This window comes from Oryzias latipes, chromosome 9, assembly GCF_002234675.1.
Source record: "Oryzias latipes chromosome 9, ASM223467v1".
In the NCBI taxonomy this organism is placed as follows: domain Eukaryota; kingdom Metazoa; phylum Chordata; class Actinopteri; order Beloniformes; family Adrianichthyidae; genus Oryzias; species Oryzias latipes.
This window is the reverse complement of record NC_019867.2, coordinates 19646450-19664388: the sequence shown is the minus strand read 5'-3', so window position 1 is coordinate 19664388 and position 17939 is coordinate 19646450. Positions and strand designations below refer to the sequence as shown.

The 17939-nt window shown below is 39.0% G+C and overlaps 3 protein-coding genes across 5 annotated transcripts in view; 2 read left to right on the top strand and 1 right to left on the bottom strand.

The window, feature by feature from the left end:
- The first annotated feature begins 4410 nt into the window (after positions 1-4410).
- On the top strand, positions 4411-5679 carry LOC101160564 (immediate early response gene 5-like protein). The gene has a single exon (XM_004072532.4). It carries the CDS (start codon positions 4570-4572, stop codon positions 5440-5442), a length of 873 nt encoding a protein of 290 aa, XP_004072580.1. The 5' UTR covers positions 4411-4569; the 3' UTR covers positions 5443-5679.
- Positions 5680-6206: 527 nt separating this feature from the next.
- crat (carnitine O-acetyltransferase) lies at positions 6207-16073 on the top strand. 2 transcript variants are annotated; one of them, XM_011479417.3, is made up of 14 exons: positions 6207-6421; positions 8419-8685; positions 10184-10302; positions 11496-11549; positions 11648-11813; positions 11910-12084; positions 12181-12359; positions 12452-12552; positions 12626-12745; positions 12823-12945; positions 13020-13155; positions 15195-15257; positions 15333-15470; positions 15569-16073. In XM_011479417.3, exons 1-14 carry the CDS (start codon positions 6395-6397, stop codon positions 15782-15784), a joined length of 1884 nt encoding a protein of 627 aa, XP_011477719.1. In that variant the 5' UTR covers positions 6207-6394; the 3' UTR covers positions 15785-16073. The 2 variants fall into 2 exon arrangements, with proteins under 2 accessions (XP_011477719.1, XP_004072579.1); XM_004072531.4 differs by having other exon boundaries at positions 6208-6421; positions 8416-8685.
- The window catches only part of adamts13 (ADAM metallopeptidase with thrombospondin type 1 motif 13), a 19130-nt gene continuing 17147 nt past the window's right edge, over positions 15957-17939 (bottom strand). For both annotated transcript variants that reach the window (XM_020706117.2, XM_020706118.1), the window contains 4 exons: positions 17783-17926; positions 17523-17702; positions 16485-16660; positions 15957-16399 (listed from right to left, as the gene is read on the bottom strand). In XM_020706117.2, coding sequence (XP_020561776.1) covers positions 16244-16399; positions 16485-16660; positions 17523-17702; positions 17783-17926 — 656 coding nt within the window. In that variant the 3' untranslated portion in view covers positions 15957-16243. The remainder of the gene's footprint in view (positions 16400-16484; positions 16661-17522; positions 17703-17782; positions 17927-17939) is intronic.

Genomic DNA, 17939 nt, shown 5'->3' with positions numbered 1-17939 from the left:
TAGTTTTCATTCAAGGTACTAATCATTCTTTAAACTAAAAGACCAAGGACTCAGCTTTACCCTATTATCTAGACAAAATTTGAGGAAAAAACAGCTTTGAAAAAATTGCGATATGAATTTTTTTTTAATTCTTGAAATAGCTGCAGATACTCTACATTTTTAACTGCTAAAAGCAGTTTAGTATTAAACATTTTTTGTCAACTTCACTTGCTTTATACATAACTTATTCTTTTATTTGTAGTTTACTTTTTCACATTGCCTACTTGGACTATCATAAAACAGATCTATTGTTCTGCAACATTTTTTTTAATAGGACAATAACCTGAATGCTTTTTACATTTCTTCCAAATTATCATCAAGGCAGCTAATATGAAAATGCCTGTGTCATGTTTTATCCTGCATCCATCATTTCATAATCCAACTCTCCTCCTTCAAACTTTACATCAATCTGCCCTCCTGTTTTCCGACAAAATTCCCTGAAGACCAGATGTGTCGGACTCCAATTTACAGTATTATCAGAGCATGATAAGCATAATAGTTGCTGTCCTACTAATTTACTTCTTTGGCAGGAAATCAAAGTCCCTTCCAGGTGTTCAGGATGATGTCAGCCATCTGTGTGTATATACATACACAGATGTGACGCACAGATGACAGATAATCTCTATTCACACAGTTCTTTCACACAGGTGAGTGTAGAGAAAATGTTTTTTGTTACAAGCAGAAGTCCTGATGATAGAATTGTTTGCTTCCACCTGTAAACTGATGCGAACTAGAGTCTATATGGAAACAGTATATTTACTTTAGCAAACGTGTGCTACATACGATGTGAAGACAACAAACTGATGGTGCGGTTCAGCCTGGCGTAGCAGGATAAATCTTAGAGGAACACAGAGAATGACATGTCTTGCAGTGCTCAGGTTGTGAATTTGAATCTGTAACACTTGTGCTATCCTAGGCACTTTAACAATGGGAGTTGGGTCATCTAGACCCCACAAGACAGTGAACTGAACCTTTTTCTAAAATGATTTGTGATCTTCACTGGTGTCCATGGAATAAATGAAATTCTCTTCACCTTTACACACCTTTGTCATGGTAGGAAGAACACATCAGTGTAAGCGTGGGGTCATAGGAAAGCACAAGGGGTATATTTGGAATAGAACAATATTGATCTACTTAGGCAAAACCAAATGATTTTTTTTAAATTGGAAGAAGAAGAAGAAAAAGATAAATTTTGAAAAATGATCTACATGTAAAAATAACAGCAGTATCAGTTGGAAAATCGCTAAAATTAATAATTTGTGGCCATGAATTCGTATGCTGTGCACTCAAATTAGTATTTGGGCATTTATTTATTTAATTTAATGTTTATTTTGTGTACAGAAATGAGTGTTTTGTGGACACAAAGAAGTATTTTGTGGCAATACATTCGTAGAATGAATTGACACAAAAATATTAATTTGTGCACGAAATATTAATTTGAGTGCACAAATTCGAATTTACGCTAAAAAAATATTAATTTGTGTGCACAAAATGCTTATTTTTGCCCACAGAGTAATTTTAATTTATGCACACAAAACAATAATTTGTGTGCACAAAATGCAAATTTACACCCACAAAATTGTAATTTGTGGGCAAAAAGTGCTATTTTTTGTTTAGAAAGTATAAATTTGTTCCATCAAATGTTAATAAAATCCCAATTTGTTGCCAAAATATACCAATTTGTGCCTACAAAATACTAATTTGTGGCCACAAATTGTTAAATTGAGGAAACTATTTTTTTCTTTTCCTTTACTGTCATGTCCAAATTATGTTGTTATAAAGGTATAAAATGGAACAGGAAGTAATCAATTAGTTCCTGACAAACTTTGTCAATGTATTTTACTGTTGCGTCTGTTTATGACGGAGCCTGTGTCCTGACATGGAAAAAATAAAACATATCTTGTTCCCACAAATTAATATTCCGTTCCCACGAAATATTATTTCATTCCCTCGAAATAATTAATTCGTGCGAACGAAAAAAAATTTCACGTCATAAGTCATTCATAAACATGTATGTGCTCTCCGTCCTGCCACAAAAGCCGCTTTTAGCGGTAACTACCGTGTCTCTGTGACCCACATTCGTTCAAGAAAGGAAAAAGAAAAACAAGAATTTATTATTGTCTCAATGAATATAAGAAAAATATCAGACGATTTAGGATGCCCAAGCTTCGCCATACCACAGCGATTCTCCAGACATAGCTCCTAGCTCCACCGCAGAGCTCTTTTTCTTGTTATGCCGGCATTCGGGCAGCTGGCTGGCCGTCTACCGAAGGCTAGTAGGCTACATGCTACATAGCCTATCATTTGTCCTATTGTCTTTGAATGCATCACAGTTACAGGGCCACGGTGATTGGTCGAGATGCATTATGGGATATGTGTGATGCATGATGGGATGCGCAGCATGTAGCCTTCGGATGTTAAGTGACTACTAAAGAGTATGTTAATAAAAGACAAGTCCTGAATGTTATTATTCCTATTCGACCCTCAACTACAATATTCCATACCGCAGCTGGCTGTCCGTCTACCGGCCAGCCAGCAGTCCGGATGCCGGCATGACAAGCAAAAGAGCTCTGGGAGCTCTAGGAGCTATGTCTGGAGAATCGCTGTGGTCATATTTCATAATCATATTTTTCTTATATTCATTGAGAATAATAAATTGATCATTCTTGTTTTTCTTTTTCTTTTCTTGAACGAATGTGGGTCACAGAGACACGAAAGCGGCTTTTGTGGCAGGACAGAGAACGCATCCGTGTTTATGAATGACTTATGACGTGAATAATTTTTTCATTCGCACTAATTAATTATTTTCGAGGGAACGAAATGCTATTTCGAGGGAACAAAATAGTATTTTGTGGGAACGGGATATTATTTTGTGGAAACAAGATATTAATTTGTGGGAACGAGATATGTTTTATTTTTTTCATGTCAGGACACGGGCTCCGTAGTTTATCTACATGTGATCCAAACAAATAGACATCCAATCACAAGCTTGCACCTACCAAGTCGGGTTGATTATAATTGGCTGAAAGTGAACCACAGTGAAGTGTTGTGTGCAATAAACACATGATAACCCTTTTTCCCAGCACTGCAAACAATACCTGAACACATCAAAATGACCCTTTTTTTTAACCACAAAAGAGCCAAATAGGTATATTTTTGTGTTAAACGCTGTTTTTTTTAAAAGACATTTAGTTTTTGTTGGTTTAAATAAAAACAAGAAAACAAATGTTGAAATAGAACAAATAATCATGCCACCTAGATTAATGAGTCAGGTAACTTCTGCAATTCCTACTTTTTAAAATTACTATTAAGATTTCATAATAAACCAAAGTCCAACATAATACTTTGCAAGTATCATGTTAGGTGTTGTAAAACTGTATTTACATGCCCTGACATTTAGCATGGCAACTGTTAATACATTCTAACTGTAAATGTTTTTTGGATTACTCTTACTTGAATTGCTTCTTGTTACATTTTATTCAGGACCTTAAAGCGGTGTGGGGATTAGAACTAACCTCACACTGGAAGAAAGCCCTGGTTCAGAACCTGTTCTTCCTGTGTGCTGTTTGCATGTTCTCTCTGAGCCCATTTGGGTTTTCTCTGGGAACTTCAGCCTTCTTCCAGGCTAAAAACACATTTCACAAGTTAAATAGAGATTCTAAATTGCCCCTTAGGAGTGAGCATATGTGTGCGTGTGTTGCTCTGTGTGTGTCTGTAGCATGAGCCTGCGACCTATTCAGGGTGTACCCTGCATCTGCCCAAAAGACGACTGGGATGGGCTCCAGAGTCCAGCAACCCGTGATACCTACAATGAAAAGCAGGATAGAAAATGGATAAACAATTATCTTATATGTATAATAAAAAGTACTTTGAAAAACCTTGCTTAAATGTTTCTGTATGACGTTGATCCCCCATTTTCAAATGTTTATATGAATTTTTAATCATTTGGAACAGCTTATTCTGCACTGTTTTATTCTATATGATGAATTATTTTCCATTATCCCCCTTTTTGTTTGAAAATAGATCTATTTTATGTTTCACATACCTAACTTTATTTGTTCATGTAAATGTAAACATTCTCCGTCAATAGCTTCAAATTATTTTTACTTTATTAGTTATCATTTATAAAGGACACTTTGTACATTTTTGTGTGCCATATTATTAACTTCTTTGCTTATAAACAAAACCCTAAAAACTCCTCATTTTTGTTGTCACTGGGAGATCAGAACACGTTTTAGGAAACTGCAGCAGGCCTGCTCCTCCGCGCATTTTGAATGAGAGCCTGCTTGTGATATTTGCGTGTAACTGAGGCACCTCCTCCCTCCCATTGGACAATGTCTGGGGGAGGGCGTGGCAAGGAAAGATGAGAGTTAAAAATCCATGCCCTTACTGGGAAGACATGGAGCGCTATGGACACAGTCTACACGAGTCTAGTAGATTTTTGTACTAAAAACAACCAACATTTTTCTCTTCTTGCATAGAGCAACGCTTTGAGAGACTGCAGGGAAAGATCGGGCGGCCCTTTTGAGAATGGAGTGTGCATTTGAAGCACAGAATTTGATCTCCATTTCTTTAAGGAAAATCCAAAGCTCCAGGACGCAAAGAGGAGGCATCAAGCTCCATAAGAACTTGCTGGTAACATACGTTCTGAGGAACGCCAGGCAGTTTTATATGAACAAAAACGTGTCGCAGGCGCAGAGATCGCCTCCCTATGAGGATGCAGCGGCAGTCCGTGAAAAGCAAGAATACCTGGAATTGACGGGGAGCTTCACGGAGTTGGCGGATGACTTCTACTGCAACTTTACCGGGGCTGAGTCTGACTCTTGGCACTGCGGAGCGCACCAACACAACGGCCAGCTGACGGAGGTGCAGCACCAGGACGCATCCTCGTGCGTATTGGTCTCACCAAACGACTCTGATCTCATGCTTTCCGAAGCCTGTTGGAGCTGTGCGGACAAATCCTGGGAGTTACCTGTCCCGAACACGCAAGCCAACCAAAAGACTGTCCTGGACTTGGACACGCATGTGGTGACTACTGTCTCCAACGGTTACTTCCACTCAGACTGTTGCGCGCAACCAAGACAGCCGCAGGGCGCGCAGTGCCACAAAAAGCGAAAGATGGACACAAGTTATTTTATTGTTGACCCAGAGTTTTATTTGCCAGACTTTGTGCCAGTGCCATTCAAAAGAATGAGGAGTGACGATGATTCCCATTCAGACTCGGACCAGTTGGACAACACAAACATATCCAACCTGATCTCGGTGCTGGGTTCAGGTGGACTATCCGAGTTTGTGAGTTGGCAGCAGACGGACCTTGAGCAAATATTCGGGACTCAAACTATTTGTTTAAAACACACGCTGTTTACAGGCAGTGGCTGGACCAGAGCGATCGAAGCGTTTTGATTTGTATGTCTTGTTTTTTTTCTTTGTATCATTTTAATTTTGTGGATTTCAAATAAACAATGACACGACTGCAATTCTCACAATTTGTGCCCTCTTATTGAAGAACACACCTGAGTGTTAATTCATGCACCTTGAATTTAGAAATAATCGGATTTCTACACACTGCGTGAATAAGTGTATGTTCTCATGCGTGGTTGGGGTACTGGATATGTGGCTTTGGTTTGTGGGAGTAAAAAAGAAAAGAAAAAAAAAAATCAAAGTTACTTCTAGGATGTTGGTTGAGCACCATCATGTGGCCAGTAGAACGACGTGCACCAGCTTAATGCAGTTTTATTTGTAAATCTATTTATATTTTTTCTGTCAAGAAGCTGCTTTAATAAATCAATAAAGTGTGCAAAACCTAAAAAAGAGGCTGATGCGAAGGCTTTGAATAGTAATTGCTTTCATATTTAATTGTTTTATTTTTTTAATTGATTTAAAAAAACACACCCAAGCAGATTTGCGATGTTGATACTCTTTTTTTTTTAAATAATTTTTAGTTTTTTGTGGATTCTCGTATATGAGTCCCCCACAGACACGTATTCTATTTTTTATTTATTTATTATATATTATTTTTTTATTTTTGTTAACGCAGTTGACACATTTTCTATAATAAAAATAAAAGTCATGAATGAAAAGAGAGGGGGGGGGAGTGGTTTAATCAGGAAGTTGATTGTCAGATGCGCACGTGAGCTGAGTTTTGAAGCTGCAGTTCTCGCGCGCGTGCGCTTCAGTGTTTACAGACACACGCATTTCCCAAGCTTCCAAGCTTGACGCTTGTTTTTGCTCCGCGGGGCCGAGGGGGGGCGGACAGCTGAGGATTCACCGTGTCCTTGAGATATGACAACCCGAGGGTTTCCCATCTTTCTTCCCCGGACAGTTGAAGACTACTTGGGCGCGCCTTTTTGACAAGATGCTGGGTTTTTTCGTCAGAGCGGCGGTAAGTTTCAGGCCTTTCATGTCTTTGAGCAGCCCACCCACCCCGCCGGTATGCTTGCTGTTTGTGGGTGGGGCGATGTCGGACAACAACATTTAAAGGTCAACGTGTAGAATTCGCGTTTTTCAGACGTATGTTGTGGTAAAAAATGCGTGATTCCTAATTTTCCTAATCCAGATTTTTTTTTAGGGGCATCGTAGCTGCGTCTTTGTTTTACGCAATGTTAGCTTGATCAAGCTGATAGCATTAGTAAGTGTCCTTACTGCAGCTAATGCTGCATTAAGTGAACTGCAAAATGCATGCATACAGAAGCCGTTGTTAATATGACCAACTTTGACATTTTTGACGCAGTGGCATGAAGAGGTTATCGGCAATTAAACAAATTTAAAAAGAGGTACTGGTAATAGTTTTATTTTGGAAAGGCCGACCGGAAACGTTACTGTATTTTTCAATCAACTGAACAGACCTGAATGTTTCATAACTGAAAACCTACGTAGGCCTCCTAATATATGATATACGTAAACTTGGCCTTATTTAAATTCATCTTTACATTTATTTAAAGTACATAAATATTAAACAGATAGTGATTTAATTAAAAAACCTAAACATATGTAGGAACTACAAGTTTTGGGTTCAAATGTAAGTCTGTTTAAAAAAAACTGCCTTAAAGGTTCAGCTGTGTGAGCCTCCTATTTATAGACCAACACAAGTTACACCAGTGGCCATGAACAAATAGTGCAACAGGTCTATTAAGGTGCTTTGGTGTCAGTTTTCAAACCCCACATCATATCAACAAAAGAGAATATGTGCTTTAGTAAATAATATATAAAGCTGTTGACAAAGGTCTACTTCTTATTTCAAATAATTAAAAACAAAACAAAATCCAGGTACAATTTTCCTCATAAAAAAAAAGAAGATTTCTGGTTCCTGTCACTGCAATCGCCACAAATCTCAGTTTAAAACCAAACCATATACCACTGAATGGAATTGTGGTGAAGGTAAATTGTGGCATCTGTACTGCATACAGATGTTGAACTTGTCAAACACGTGTGGTACTACATCCAAGGATTCATAATTTATTGTTTTATTACATGACACCAGGTGAAGAATAATCTAAATTAGAGGGTTTTCTTCATTGTTACTTGGTTATTAGTTTATAAATAATAGATTTTTCTGATTTTTGTTGTTGTTTTGTAATACACAAATCATATAATAAACCCGAAACAAAACTGTGACGCAAAGTGAACCAGATCAATAAATCAATAAATCGATTTCTATTTCTTCGATTCAATCAGAGGCGAGTTGTTAATCCAATACTATTTAAAAAATTGTTTCAGAATGATATAAATCGGTCACATTGATATTGGAAAATACCATTTAGATCGAGGCACGCTACATTTATTTTACTATAACTAAAAAAACAACCAAGTGCATCACAGCAGACAGCACAGACGTAATGACATCAAAAAATGAACAATCCATCATTCCAGTCCAACGTGTGGAAACACAAAGACATGTGACCATACAGTGTGCTAGAATGTTCTAATAATGTTCAGTTTGTATTATTTTGATGGAGGGGAAAAAACAGCAGTGGGCTGAACCACAGGAAACTAAAATGTGAATGGATTCATTCTTATTTACTTGTTTTTTTTGGACACATTTTTAATTTACACTTAATTATCTTGCAAGAAATACAAGGAATCTGGAAAACTTCCACAGCACAGTGTCCATGTATGTATCTCTGAGTCACACTGGATGAACGTTTGGCTAAAGATGTCGTGGATCACTTTTATGTCAGTGAATTGTTCAAAATGAACCACTATCAACTATGAACCGTAGCATCAACCACAAATCTTGATATGAACGGAATTGTTAAAATGAATTGTTCCAACCCTATTATATAACTACAGTAAAGCAGATGTTTCGTGCTAATTGTCTTGTGTTTCTTATCTGTTCTGCCTTTAAGATCCACTGTTTTGTCCTTCCGTGTCTTTTAGCAGCGGCCTAGCGTTGTAAATCCATGCCGCTTGCTCAGAGCTGTAACACAGATCCCAGAGCGGTCCTATGTGCATCAGGAGGGTTTACCCAAGCTGCCCGTGCCACCCCTGAAGCAGACATGTGAGCGCTACCTCGCCATTCTGGAACCTATTGTGAGTAAGGAAGAGCTAGAACACACCCGACAATTAGTACAGGAGTTCCTCAAGGGTGGAGTGGGTGAAAGACTTCAGAAGGAACTGGAGAGGCGTGCACGAAAGACCGACAACTGGGTAGGTATTCAGATTCATTCATGGTTTTTTTTTGACTTAAAAGCAAAGGGAAACAGAACGACTCTGGGGGATGTTTGAGCATATCACCAAAATGTCAAGTCGTATATCCCAAAACATCTTGACAGTATTTATTGAAGGAAAAACATAAAACAAAATGCAAAGGGATTGTGTTAGCATTATAACTCTTCTATGGTATCAGTAGCTCCAATGCTAAAATGAAAACTAAAGAACTACATCTTTCACTCTATAGAATTGGTTTGTTAAAGGTTTGTTCATAAGTAACATTAAAGTAGGACATAATTATGATCATATAAAGATCCACTCCGATGAAAATTGTGTTTTTGTTGTTTTTACCATGTTTTTTAAGCATTTTTCCCACAACGTGAGCACATAAGTTGACAATTAAGCTGAATACTGCATTTCTGAGTTTTCCTTTATTTAAACTGTTGTAAATCAGGAGCAGACAAAAAAAATACTGTTCAACAAAAGATCGTATTTGTGACGTGGTAAATGGGCGGGCCACAAGATTTCTCCTTTGCTCCCTTCTGATGCATCCACTTGTAGACGCCTAAATCCATGTACGTCTTTGTTTTCCTCGTCTGAGCTGGCATCTGTTTTAAAACTGCATCGCGTGATAGCTCCAGTATTGCTGGTCATTTTCATCGCACCAGTAATGCTAGGGTTGGGACTGTGAGGAGTTGTAAGCTAGAGAGTGTAAACAGCTCTCAGTCATGATCTGTCAGTCATGGATGACGGCGCTCTGCAACATTAGTCCCGCCCACAACTCCGTGGCAAAATTTCTAATTAACTACTGCCGCTCAGCAAAAACTATTTTCTATTTAGGAAACGACCCAGGTTTATTTTAATTTGCCTAAAAATGGCACAATCATGATCAACACTTTAACAATATACCAAAAGATTATTAGAGTGGGACTTTAAATGGTAGCAAGAAAATAATGTCTCTCTTCCTAAATACCTTACCACAAAGTGAAGATATTTTGTCAAGCATGGCGGTAGAGAGGTCATGATTTGAGATTGTTTAGTATACACAGAACCTGAACATAGTTCATGACTGGAAAAATCCTTTGTGCCGGACCAAGCCAGCTTCATTTGTTCCCATCACATTTCAATGAGTTCCTCTGTATCATCGCTGTGGTGTTTTGACATTATTTTAAGAGTATTCTTTTAAGGAAACTACAAGGTAGATTTATAGGATGACGTGGCTTTTAGGATGATCTCATAGCCACGCCGGGGGCGTGCAGTGTAACGAGACACAGAAAAGCATGTAAGAAACATTTTCAGCTATGTTCAAATAAATTTTCTAACTAGGAATTGGACTCTTTATTTTTATTTTTTTCTGTTTGATATGACAGTCGTTGCTTTATATTTGTCTGCAGCTCATTCATTGCGTTATTCCTACTTTTGATACTCTTTAACTTGTTTTGTCATGACAGTACATACCATGATCTTTTTATCACACTAGCGTTTGTTCCTGTAGTTATCAGAGTGGTGGATGCAGTCGGCATATCTGGACTGCCGCATGCCATTAGCAGTTTACACGAGCCCCGGAGTGGTCCTTCCTCGGTTGCACTTTCAAGATCGACAAGGCCAGATGAGGTGAGAAACCAGAGCAAGAACCATGAAAGAGCAGTCACTCCGTCTAAACGACACACATTACAAAGTACATTAGCTTGAGCCATTCGAAAGAAGAGCTTGTTCTGCGATTGCACACCCTTCATCTTTGTGTTACAAGAATACATTTGAAGAATCATGTTTTGATTTAGTCTTTCACAAATGCAGTCATATAAGTGTTTCCTGTTTTTCTTAAGGTACAGTGAAAGCACACTCCTATATACAGTTTCAATTCGTGCCTGCCAAAGTCTCCAATTCCAAAGCTGACGGTGTTATTTAAAGCTCTTTGGACGCTCTACCATTGCTCAGCTGTTTTTAACTGCTGTGACACACAAGGCATGCTGCGAACTTAGTAGTCCCATGAAGACATAACACAGTGTTGTACTGTGTTTTTTTATGTGTTACTAACAACACTGGGTGTTAGCGTAGTCACAGTAAAGTTTGTGTTAGCGGTATCAGACGTGTTTTTTACATGTTCCAAACAAGGTTGAGTGTTATTGTGAACATGCTAATGCAGCTAACGTGTAACGGACTGCTTCTTTTTTTTGTTTGTTTAAATGTTACCTTCAATATTGGGAGTTAGCATTGTCACAGTAATGTCTTTTTTAGCTGTTTCAGTCGGTTTTTTACATGTTGCTAACAAGGTTGGGTTTTATTGTGAATACGCTAAAGTGACTAACGTGTTGCAGTGTCGGACTATGTTTTTGTTTATATTTTACTAACAAGCTTGGGAGTTAGCATAGTCACAGTAACATTTGTTTTCAGTCTGTCTTTTTTTGGGACTACGCTAATGTAGCTAACATGTAGTGGGTTACAAACAAGTTATAGAATTACTGTGATGGCAGTAAATAAATTCTGACAGATGGATTTATTTCTGACTCTTGTTTTGCTCGATGCGCCTTATATATCCCATACGCTTAAAAGTAGGCCATTCATTAGCATTGCGCAATTTAACCTCCTAAATTTCACAAACCTCCATTTAAATGTGGATGTATTTAAATTGTTGTTGTTTATTGTATTTTAGATACTGTGTTTATGTTGTACGGCAACCTTGAGGGCTCAGAAAAGCATCTTATAAATGAATGAATGTGTTTTCTACATTTTGTTTGGATTATAGCTGTGATGTCAAAATAGAATCCATCATGTAAGCTTTTTTTTTTTTTTTTTACTTCTTGCAGATTTGCAGCCAAACTGATTGCAGGAGTTTTGGACTTCAAAAGAATGATCGACACGTGAGTTTGCTTCGCATTAATACAAACTCTGTGCTACTCAAAATGTCCATTTTCAGTTTTGTTTCTTTAATTTGAAAACACCTATGATTGTGCCTCAGTGAAACGCTGCCAGTAGAGTATTTGAGTGGGAAGTCTCTCTGCATGGACCAGTATTATCAGATCCTTTCTTCCTGCCGAATCCCTGGACCAAAGAGAGACACTGTTGTAAATCATGCTGTAGGGAAGACACCTCCCACTCACATTGCAGTGGTCCACAACTTTCAGGTTCGCTGCAAGGCTGCACTTTTTTGCACTTCTTAATTTTACAAACCCCACAGGTGGCAGAAGAAACGCATGAATGTCTTCTTTTTTTTTCTGCAGTTTTTTGTCTTGGATGTGTACAACAGCGATGGCACGCCACTAACGGTGGATCAGATATACATGCAGCTGGAGAAGATCTGGAATTCCTCTCTGCAGACTAATAAGGAACCCATCGGCATCCTTACATCTCAGCACCGGAACACCTGGGGAAAAGCTTATAACAACCTAATAAAGGGTGAGCAGCAAACTCATTGCATTTTTTTTGAAAAGTAGATTTAAAAAAAAAAAGAAGTTTTTTTTCTGTTGGATTTAATGTTTTTTTTCCCCCCAGATAAGACAAATAAGGAGTCGGTCCGTGCCATCCAGAAAAGTATCTTTGCAGTATGTTTGGACGCTCCGCTGCCTCGAGTGTCAGACGAGCTGTATCTCAGCCGTGTGACTGCTCAGATGCTCCACGGAGGGGGGGCCCGCTGGAACAGCGGCAATCGCTGGTTTGATAAGACGTTGCAGGTCTGTTTGTGACACCTCAGGTGACATATGAACTATTTAGCAGGACTCTGATACTGTGGGAGAACTTGAATATACTTCAAAATGATCCTCAGTTCATTGTTGGGGAAGACGGTTCATGTGGACTGGTTTATGAACATGCTCCCGCTGAGGGTCCACCCATTGTGTTTCTCATCGATCACGTTGTTAAATACATGTAAGTTTTGATCAAATTTAGACAAGTGCTTTCTTTGCTTTAAAATTGAAATGGTTTCACATTTTTTCAACAGGCAGAACATACAAATGGTCCGCTCTCCCATGGTTCCGTTGCCCATGCCTCAGAAACTGCGATTCAACATCACACCAGAAATTAAGAGAGACATTGAGAATGCTAAACAGAACATGAACATGTGTGTAAAATGAAGTGTACTGATCATATTTAGCTTTTAATGACATTTTTCTAAACACCTTATTTTTGCTTTATTAGAATGGTTCATGACTTGGATGTGAAAGTGCTCAGATTTCCTCATTTTGGTAAAAAATTACCAAAGCAATATAAGCTAAGTCCAGATGGCTTTGTGCAAATGGCTCTACAGCTGGCATACTTCAGGTAAGAAGCCTTCTCTTGCTGTAAAATGTGTTCACCAAAGTGTAAACGTCATCTCTCTTGTCTTTGATTTGAAGGATGTACAATTGCTGCTGCTCCACCTATGAAAGTGCATCGCTCAGAATGTTTAAATATGGACGAACAGATGCCATCCGTTCCACCACAGCAGACTCGCTTCAGTTTGTCAAGGCGATGCAAGACTCTACAAAGCAGGTAGGGAGAGGCCACTTTAGCTGAATCCCAGTTTGAGCCCTTTGGCCGTACTCCATCACTGAGCGTTGCCTCTCAACAGCACTGTCTCCAACATTTTTACTGGGTTGGCCAAGGTTTGGTGGCTGTGGTTTGGTAAACCATAAAGAAATTAAAATGATCATAATATATTTGATGTCTTGTTTTTTTAAATTTTTAAATTCTTTTTTCTCAGATACTACTTTACATGTCAATTTGATTGTTCTGAACCCAGAAAGCTTCTCAGCAGGTTCAAAAAATGCATGAATGAATGGATTATATTAAAAATAACCTTTGGATATTTACTTTTTGTTCTAGAAACACTGCAAACATTAATATACAAATCTGCTTTAGAACAGAAGTATTTCTGTGTCTTGAAGTTGAGTCATAGCATATGGACTGAAAGGTTTCTCTTCTTGAAACGTTTCACCACTCATCCAAGTAGCTTCATCATCAGTCGACAGGCATACATGTCAAAAAACCTATAAACGCCATTAGTTTTCATTACATAAAAACATTTTTATTGCGTAAGCTCCACAATACAAGAGAAAAACTGCAAGACAACATTGAATCAGGTAATCAGTATTTGTCTCTTTGAGAATATCAAGGCTTTTGGACTTAACCAACCACAAACCAGAGTTTTCCCTTGTTGTGGCTGGAGAGGCGGCCTTTAAAATGAATGATGTGGCAATACACCCCTGACCCAGCCCCTGTACTGACTCTTAAACTACGTTCACTGCTGGCATTTAGCCCATGGTGTTCACACTGGACAAGCAGGGAGGGGCTCCTTCTTTTTCTGCTATTTACTAGCGCATGTCTGCCACCTACAGTTGGAAGAGGCTTGGTTTGAAATTTCAAAGTGGTGCAAAACGGTTCGTTTTATTGCTAGTATCCTTGCAATGGCGGATATGGATTACCATCATGTCAAGAGAGTGGTCTTGGTTTAATTTTATTTTAATTAAACAAAGGCAGACGTTGTCAAACTTGTTGCAAAGTCTGGTTCACCAGATAAACCATATCCATATTTCACTGCCAAATCTAAGTCCCTGATTGGTCTGACTTGGTTTAATTGGCATTGCGGATTGAATGGCCATGCGTTTTGTACATAGAGTCTAAAAACGGTTGTTGAAACTCGCGTAGCTACAAATGAATGCAATAGTTTTGAGCGTGTACCTTTATATAGACTTATCATTAAAAGTGGCCTCTTACACGCTGTCGAGGGTGACGTGGAGGTAGCTTTACTATGTAGGTTCGGTAGCGGCAGAAATGTAAAGATACAAGTCAGCATTCAGTACCATGATAATTAATGAGATTGGTGAATATATTTTTTCATTCATTCAGATTCTTAACCCGGTTTTTCCCATTCGGGGGTCACATCCCGGCCACTCATGGGCCAAGGCAGGGGACATCCTGGATAGGTCGCCAGTCTGTTGCAGGGCCACACTAATCACACACCCATGCAGACTCACATTAGGGGCAATTTATGGTAACCAATTAACCTATGGAGCATGTTTTTGGACAATTGGAGAAAGCCGGAGTCCCCGGATAAAACCCACGCATGCACTGGGAGAACATGCAAACTCCACACAGAGAGGTCCCCCATTTGTGTTCTGTTTCAGGTCCCCACCCGAGGGGCCTTCTTGCTGTGAGGCAGCGTGCAGCCCTAGTAAATATACTGAACATATAAAACAAGCCTTTAAAAGTTCGGCACAAACAGTGCAACAAAAATTCAAACGTGTCATCTTTATTGCCACCAGCAGTAAATGCATGACTACATGAGCAAACTCTTCGGATTGCTTACAATTTTTTTGGCATCCAAAACATTATAGTTGTTAATTCAATGTTTAGCTTTGGTTGCTGAATACTTTTTAAAATCTTTTGATGTGTCTTAGCCTGAGGCAATACAGAAACCCAAAGGGGTGGGGCTAAAGGGTAGAACTGAGGTTCAGCAGAAAGCCTTTGAGTCAGTATATTTTCCTTGACATGTATTACGGTTCACTGAGCTGCAAATGTCTGCCCTACAGAAAGAAGAGAAGGTTGCAATGCTGGAGAAAGCTGTCCAAACACACAAGGAAAACACATACAATGTGAGATCCAGATTTTTCTAGCAATGGAAAAGAATAAAACAATTCAAAATGTAACATACTTCCGTTTGTCTTCAGGCTATTCATGGACAGGCCATAGACAGACACCTTCTTGGGTTGAGGATGCAGAGTATTACTGACCTGACCTCTATGCCCGAGATATTCATGGATACCTCCTATGCTGTGGCTAATCATTTTAATCTCTCCACCAGCCAGGTATGTTTGTGTTTAAGAAAACCAACAATCTGCTATTACAGTTATCAGTTTGAATCATCCATATCAATATTTGCTTTTCCCCTCATCTCTACATCCAGGTTGGCTCCAAAACAGACTGTGTTATGTGCTTTGGCCCAGTGGTGCCAGATGGCTATGGAGTGTGTTACAATCCCATGGATGAGCACATAAACATTGCCATCACAGCCTTCAACAGCTGCGAGGAGACAAATGCTGCCAACTTTGCCCAGGCTGTAGAGGATTCACTGTTGGACATGAGAGCTCTCCTGGAAGACGCAGCCGTGACCAGACAGTGATCCCACACAGCAGTCTGGCTTGCCGGGCAGTGACGGGAACTGAAACGGAATCGAGTCATTGCCAGAGCTGTTGGCAGAATGCCTCACTGGCATAAACGTGCAATGTGCTAAGAAGAAACCTGCTTCCAGGGAACCTGCTGGAGGGAAGTTTAGAGTGTCAGGGCAAAAAGAATAATTTAAGAGAATGAAATATTTTAATATTTTGTGGGAACATTTGTGTTATGTTACAGATGCTTCTTTCCTTCTTTAATACACAAGATGTTTGTAGTAAAGCGTTAGCTTTACTCTGTGGATGTTGAGTGTCTGCTTTTTCATAGGTCAAAACAATGACAACATACTTTATGAACAGCATTTAAATGAAACAAACAGGTTCCTTTTACACCACAGAGGTTGGTTATTCTAACAAAAAATGTAAGTATTGCAAACAAATATTACATGAAGACACTGAAATGTGTAGACTCAAAAGTGCACGAATGAATATTTCGCTCTGAAAGCTCCTTTGGAATGAAGGTAGTCACCATGAAATTCCACCTCGGCCATGTTTCCAGAGGAGCGCCACGTGAACAGCTGCGAGCCTTTGAACACGTTGGTTTTCAACACATCCGTGTCCCGTATCTGCACCAGAAACACAGGTATGATGATGGATTATCACGCTTTTCCTTACTTAGTGCGCGGCGGACTGCAAGGTGATTATGCATACCATAATGTAGGACGTTTTGGAGTTGGTGGCGTTGAGTTCTAATCCTATATGCAAGGCTTGAATTCTGATCTTCACTAGTGGCGGGGCGCTGATGAGCACTCGGCAGGTGTGGTTGTTGCTTTGCGTCGTTGGGTTCTCAAAGGTGCCACTCTGAGAAAACAGCTGAATGTCACAGCCTGTGGAAAAGATAAGATACTCTTTAACTAAATAAAACACTATCTGTGTAGAACTCAAAAATGAAAGCACTTTCCAAAAGAAAAACCCAAAAGTTTTTCAAACTTCTATAGATTCTGATTTTTCTACACTGACACCGCATGTTTCTTATCTAGGGGTATTACCATTCATTTTAACAACAATTCTATTCGTAGCATAATTGATGGTTGACGATCCTATTCGTAGTTGATTTTAGTTCGTTTTGAATGATCCCATTCACTGATTGACATCCCTGAAATGGATCCAGCCAAAACTTGGCTGAAGATGTTTATACCAGTGTGACTCAGAGATAGCTACCTGGGTACTGAACAGTGCAGGTAAGGTTTTCCAGATTCCTTGTCTTTCTTTCAAGATAATCAAGTATAAATAAATATGTGTCCAAGCAAACAAGTACGGTAAACACGTATTAATAACAACTAGTTTCATAAAGTTCAGCCCATTGTTGTTTTTTCACATCAAAATAATACAAAATAGAAAATTATTGGAACATTCTAGCACACTGTATGGTCACATACATCAAATTCAGTGTTTCCACACATTGGACTGAATTGATTGATCATTATTTGCTGTCATAACATATGTATTGTCCACTGTTATGCACTTGGAGGTTTTTACATAATAATAAAATAAACCCACTGGTGCCTCAATCCAAATGGTATTTTCCATGATCAATTATAATTGATTCATTTTGTTTTGAAATGATTTTATGATCGTATTGGTCGATTTGATTAATGATTTGCCTCAGACAGATTGATCAGGTTGGAACATTGGAATATAAATTGATTCATCGACTAAGTTGACTGATCGTTACACCCCTATTCCTACCCTGATGGTGGCTCCTCTTCACATTCTTCTGTGAGCTGTAGGTGAACACAACGCCATCTCCAGGAGTGAACAAAGTTTGCCGAACAAGCAAGACATTGGTTCTTGTTGTCAGTTCACTGCCTGTTATCTGCTCACACTTCCTCACAAAAGCTAGCCGGTCAAAAAAAGCCAAAGACTCCTCTGCAAGAAAAAACATGCTGGAGTTACTGTCTTCTGCCTGTAAGAGAGAGGAATTGGTATAGTTTTTAAACAAAACCTACTTCTCCTGCAATTTAAAGAGCTTGATACCACTTTAATGTGGACGACTTCGTCAAGGGGTCGACCTATGGAGAGTGTGCAGCGACCGGTCACATTCCTCAAGTCCACTGTTCCTGATTCTTGCAGAAGTAGTTGTCCACATGCATCTACAAAAGGTAA

Bases quoted from the DNA above. Each gene is read 5' to 3' on its own strand.
- crat (XM_004072531.4), top strand. From the start codon at position 6,395: ATGCTGGGTTTTTTCGTCAGAGCGGCG. The intron at 15,258-15,332 runs GTGAGATCCAGA...GTTTGTCTTCAG, and splicing joins ACAAGGAAAACACATACAAT to GCTATTCATGGACAGGCCAT. The intron at 15,471-15,568 runs GTATGTTTGTGT...CTCTACATCCAG, and splicing joins TTAATCTCTCCACCAGCCAG to GTTGGCTCCAAAACAGACTG.
- LOC101160564 (XM_004072532.4), top strand. From the start codon at position 4,570: ATGGAGTGTGCATTTGAAGCACAGAATTTGATCTCCATTTCTTTAAGG.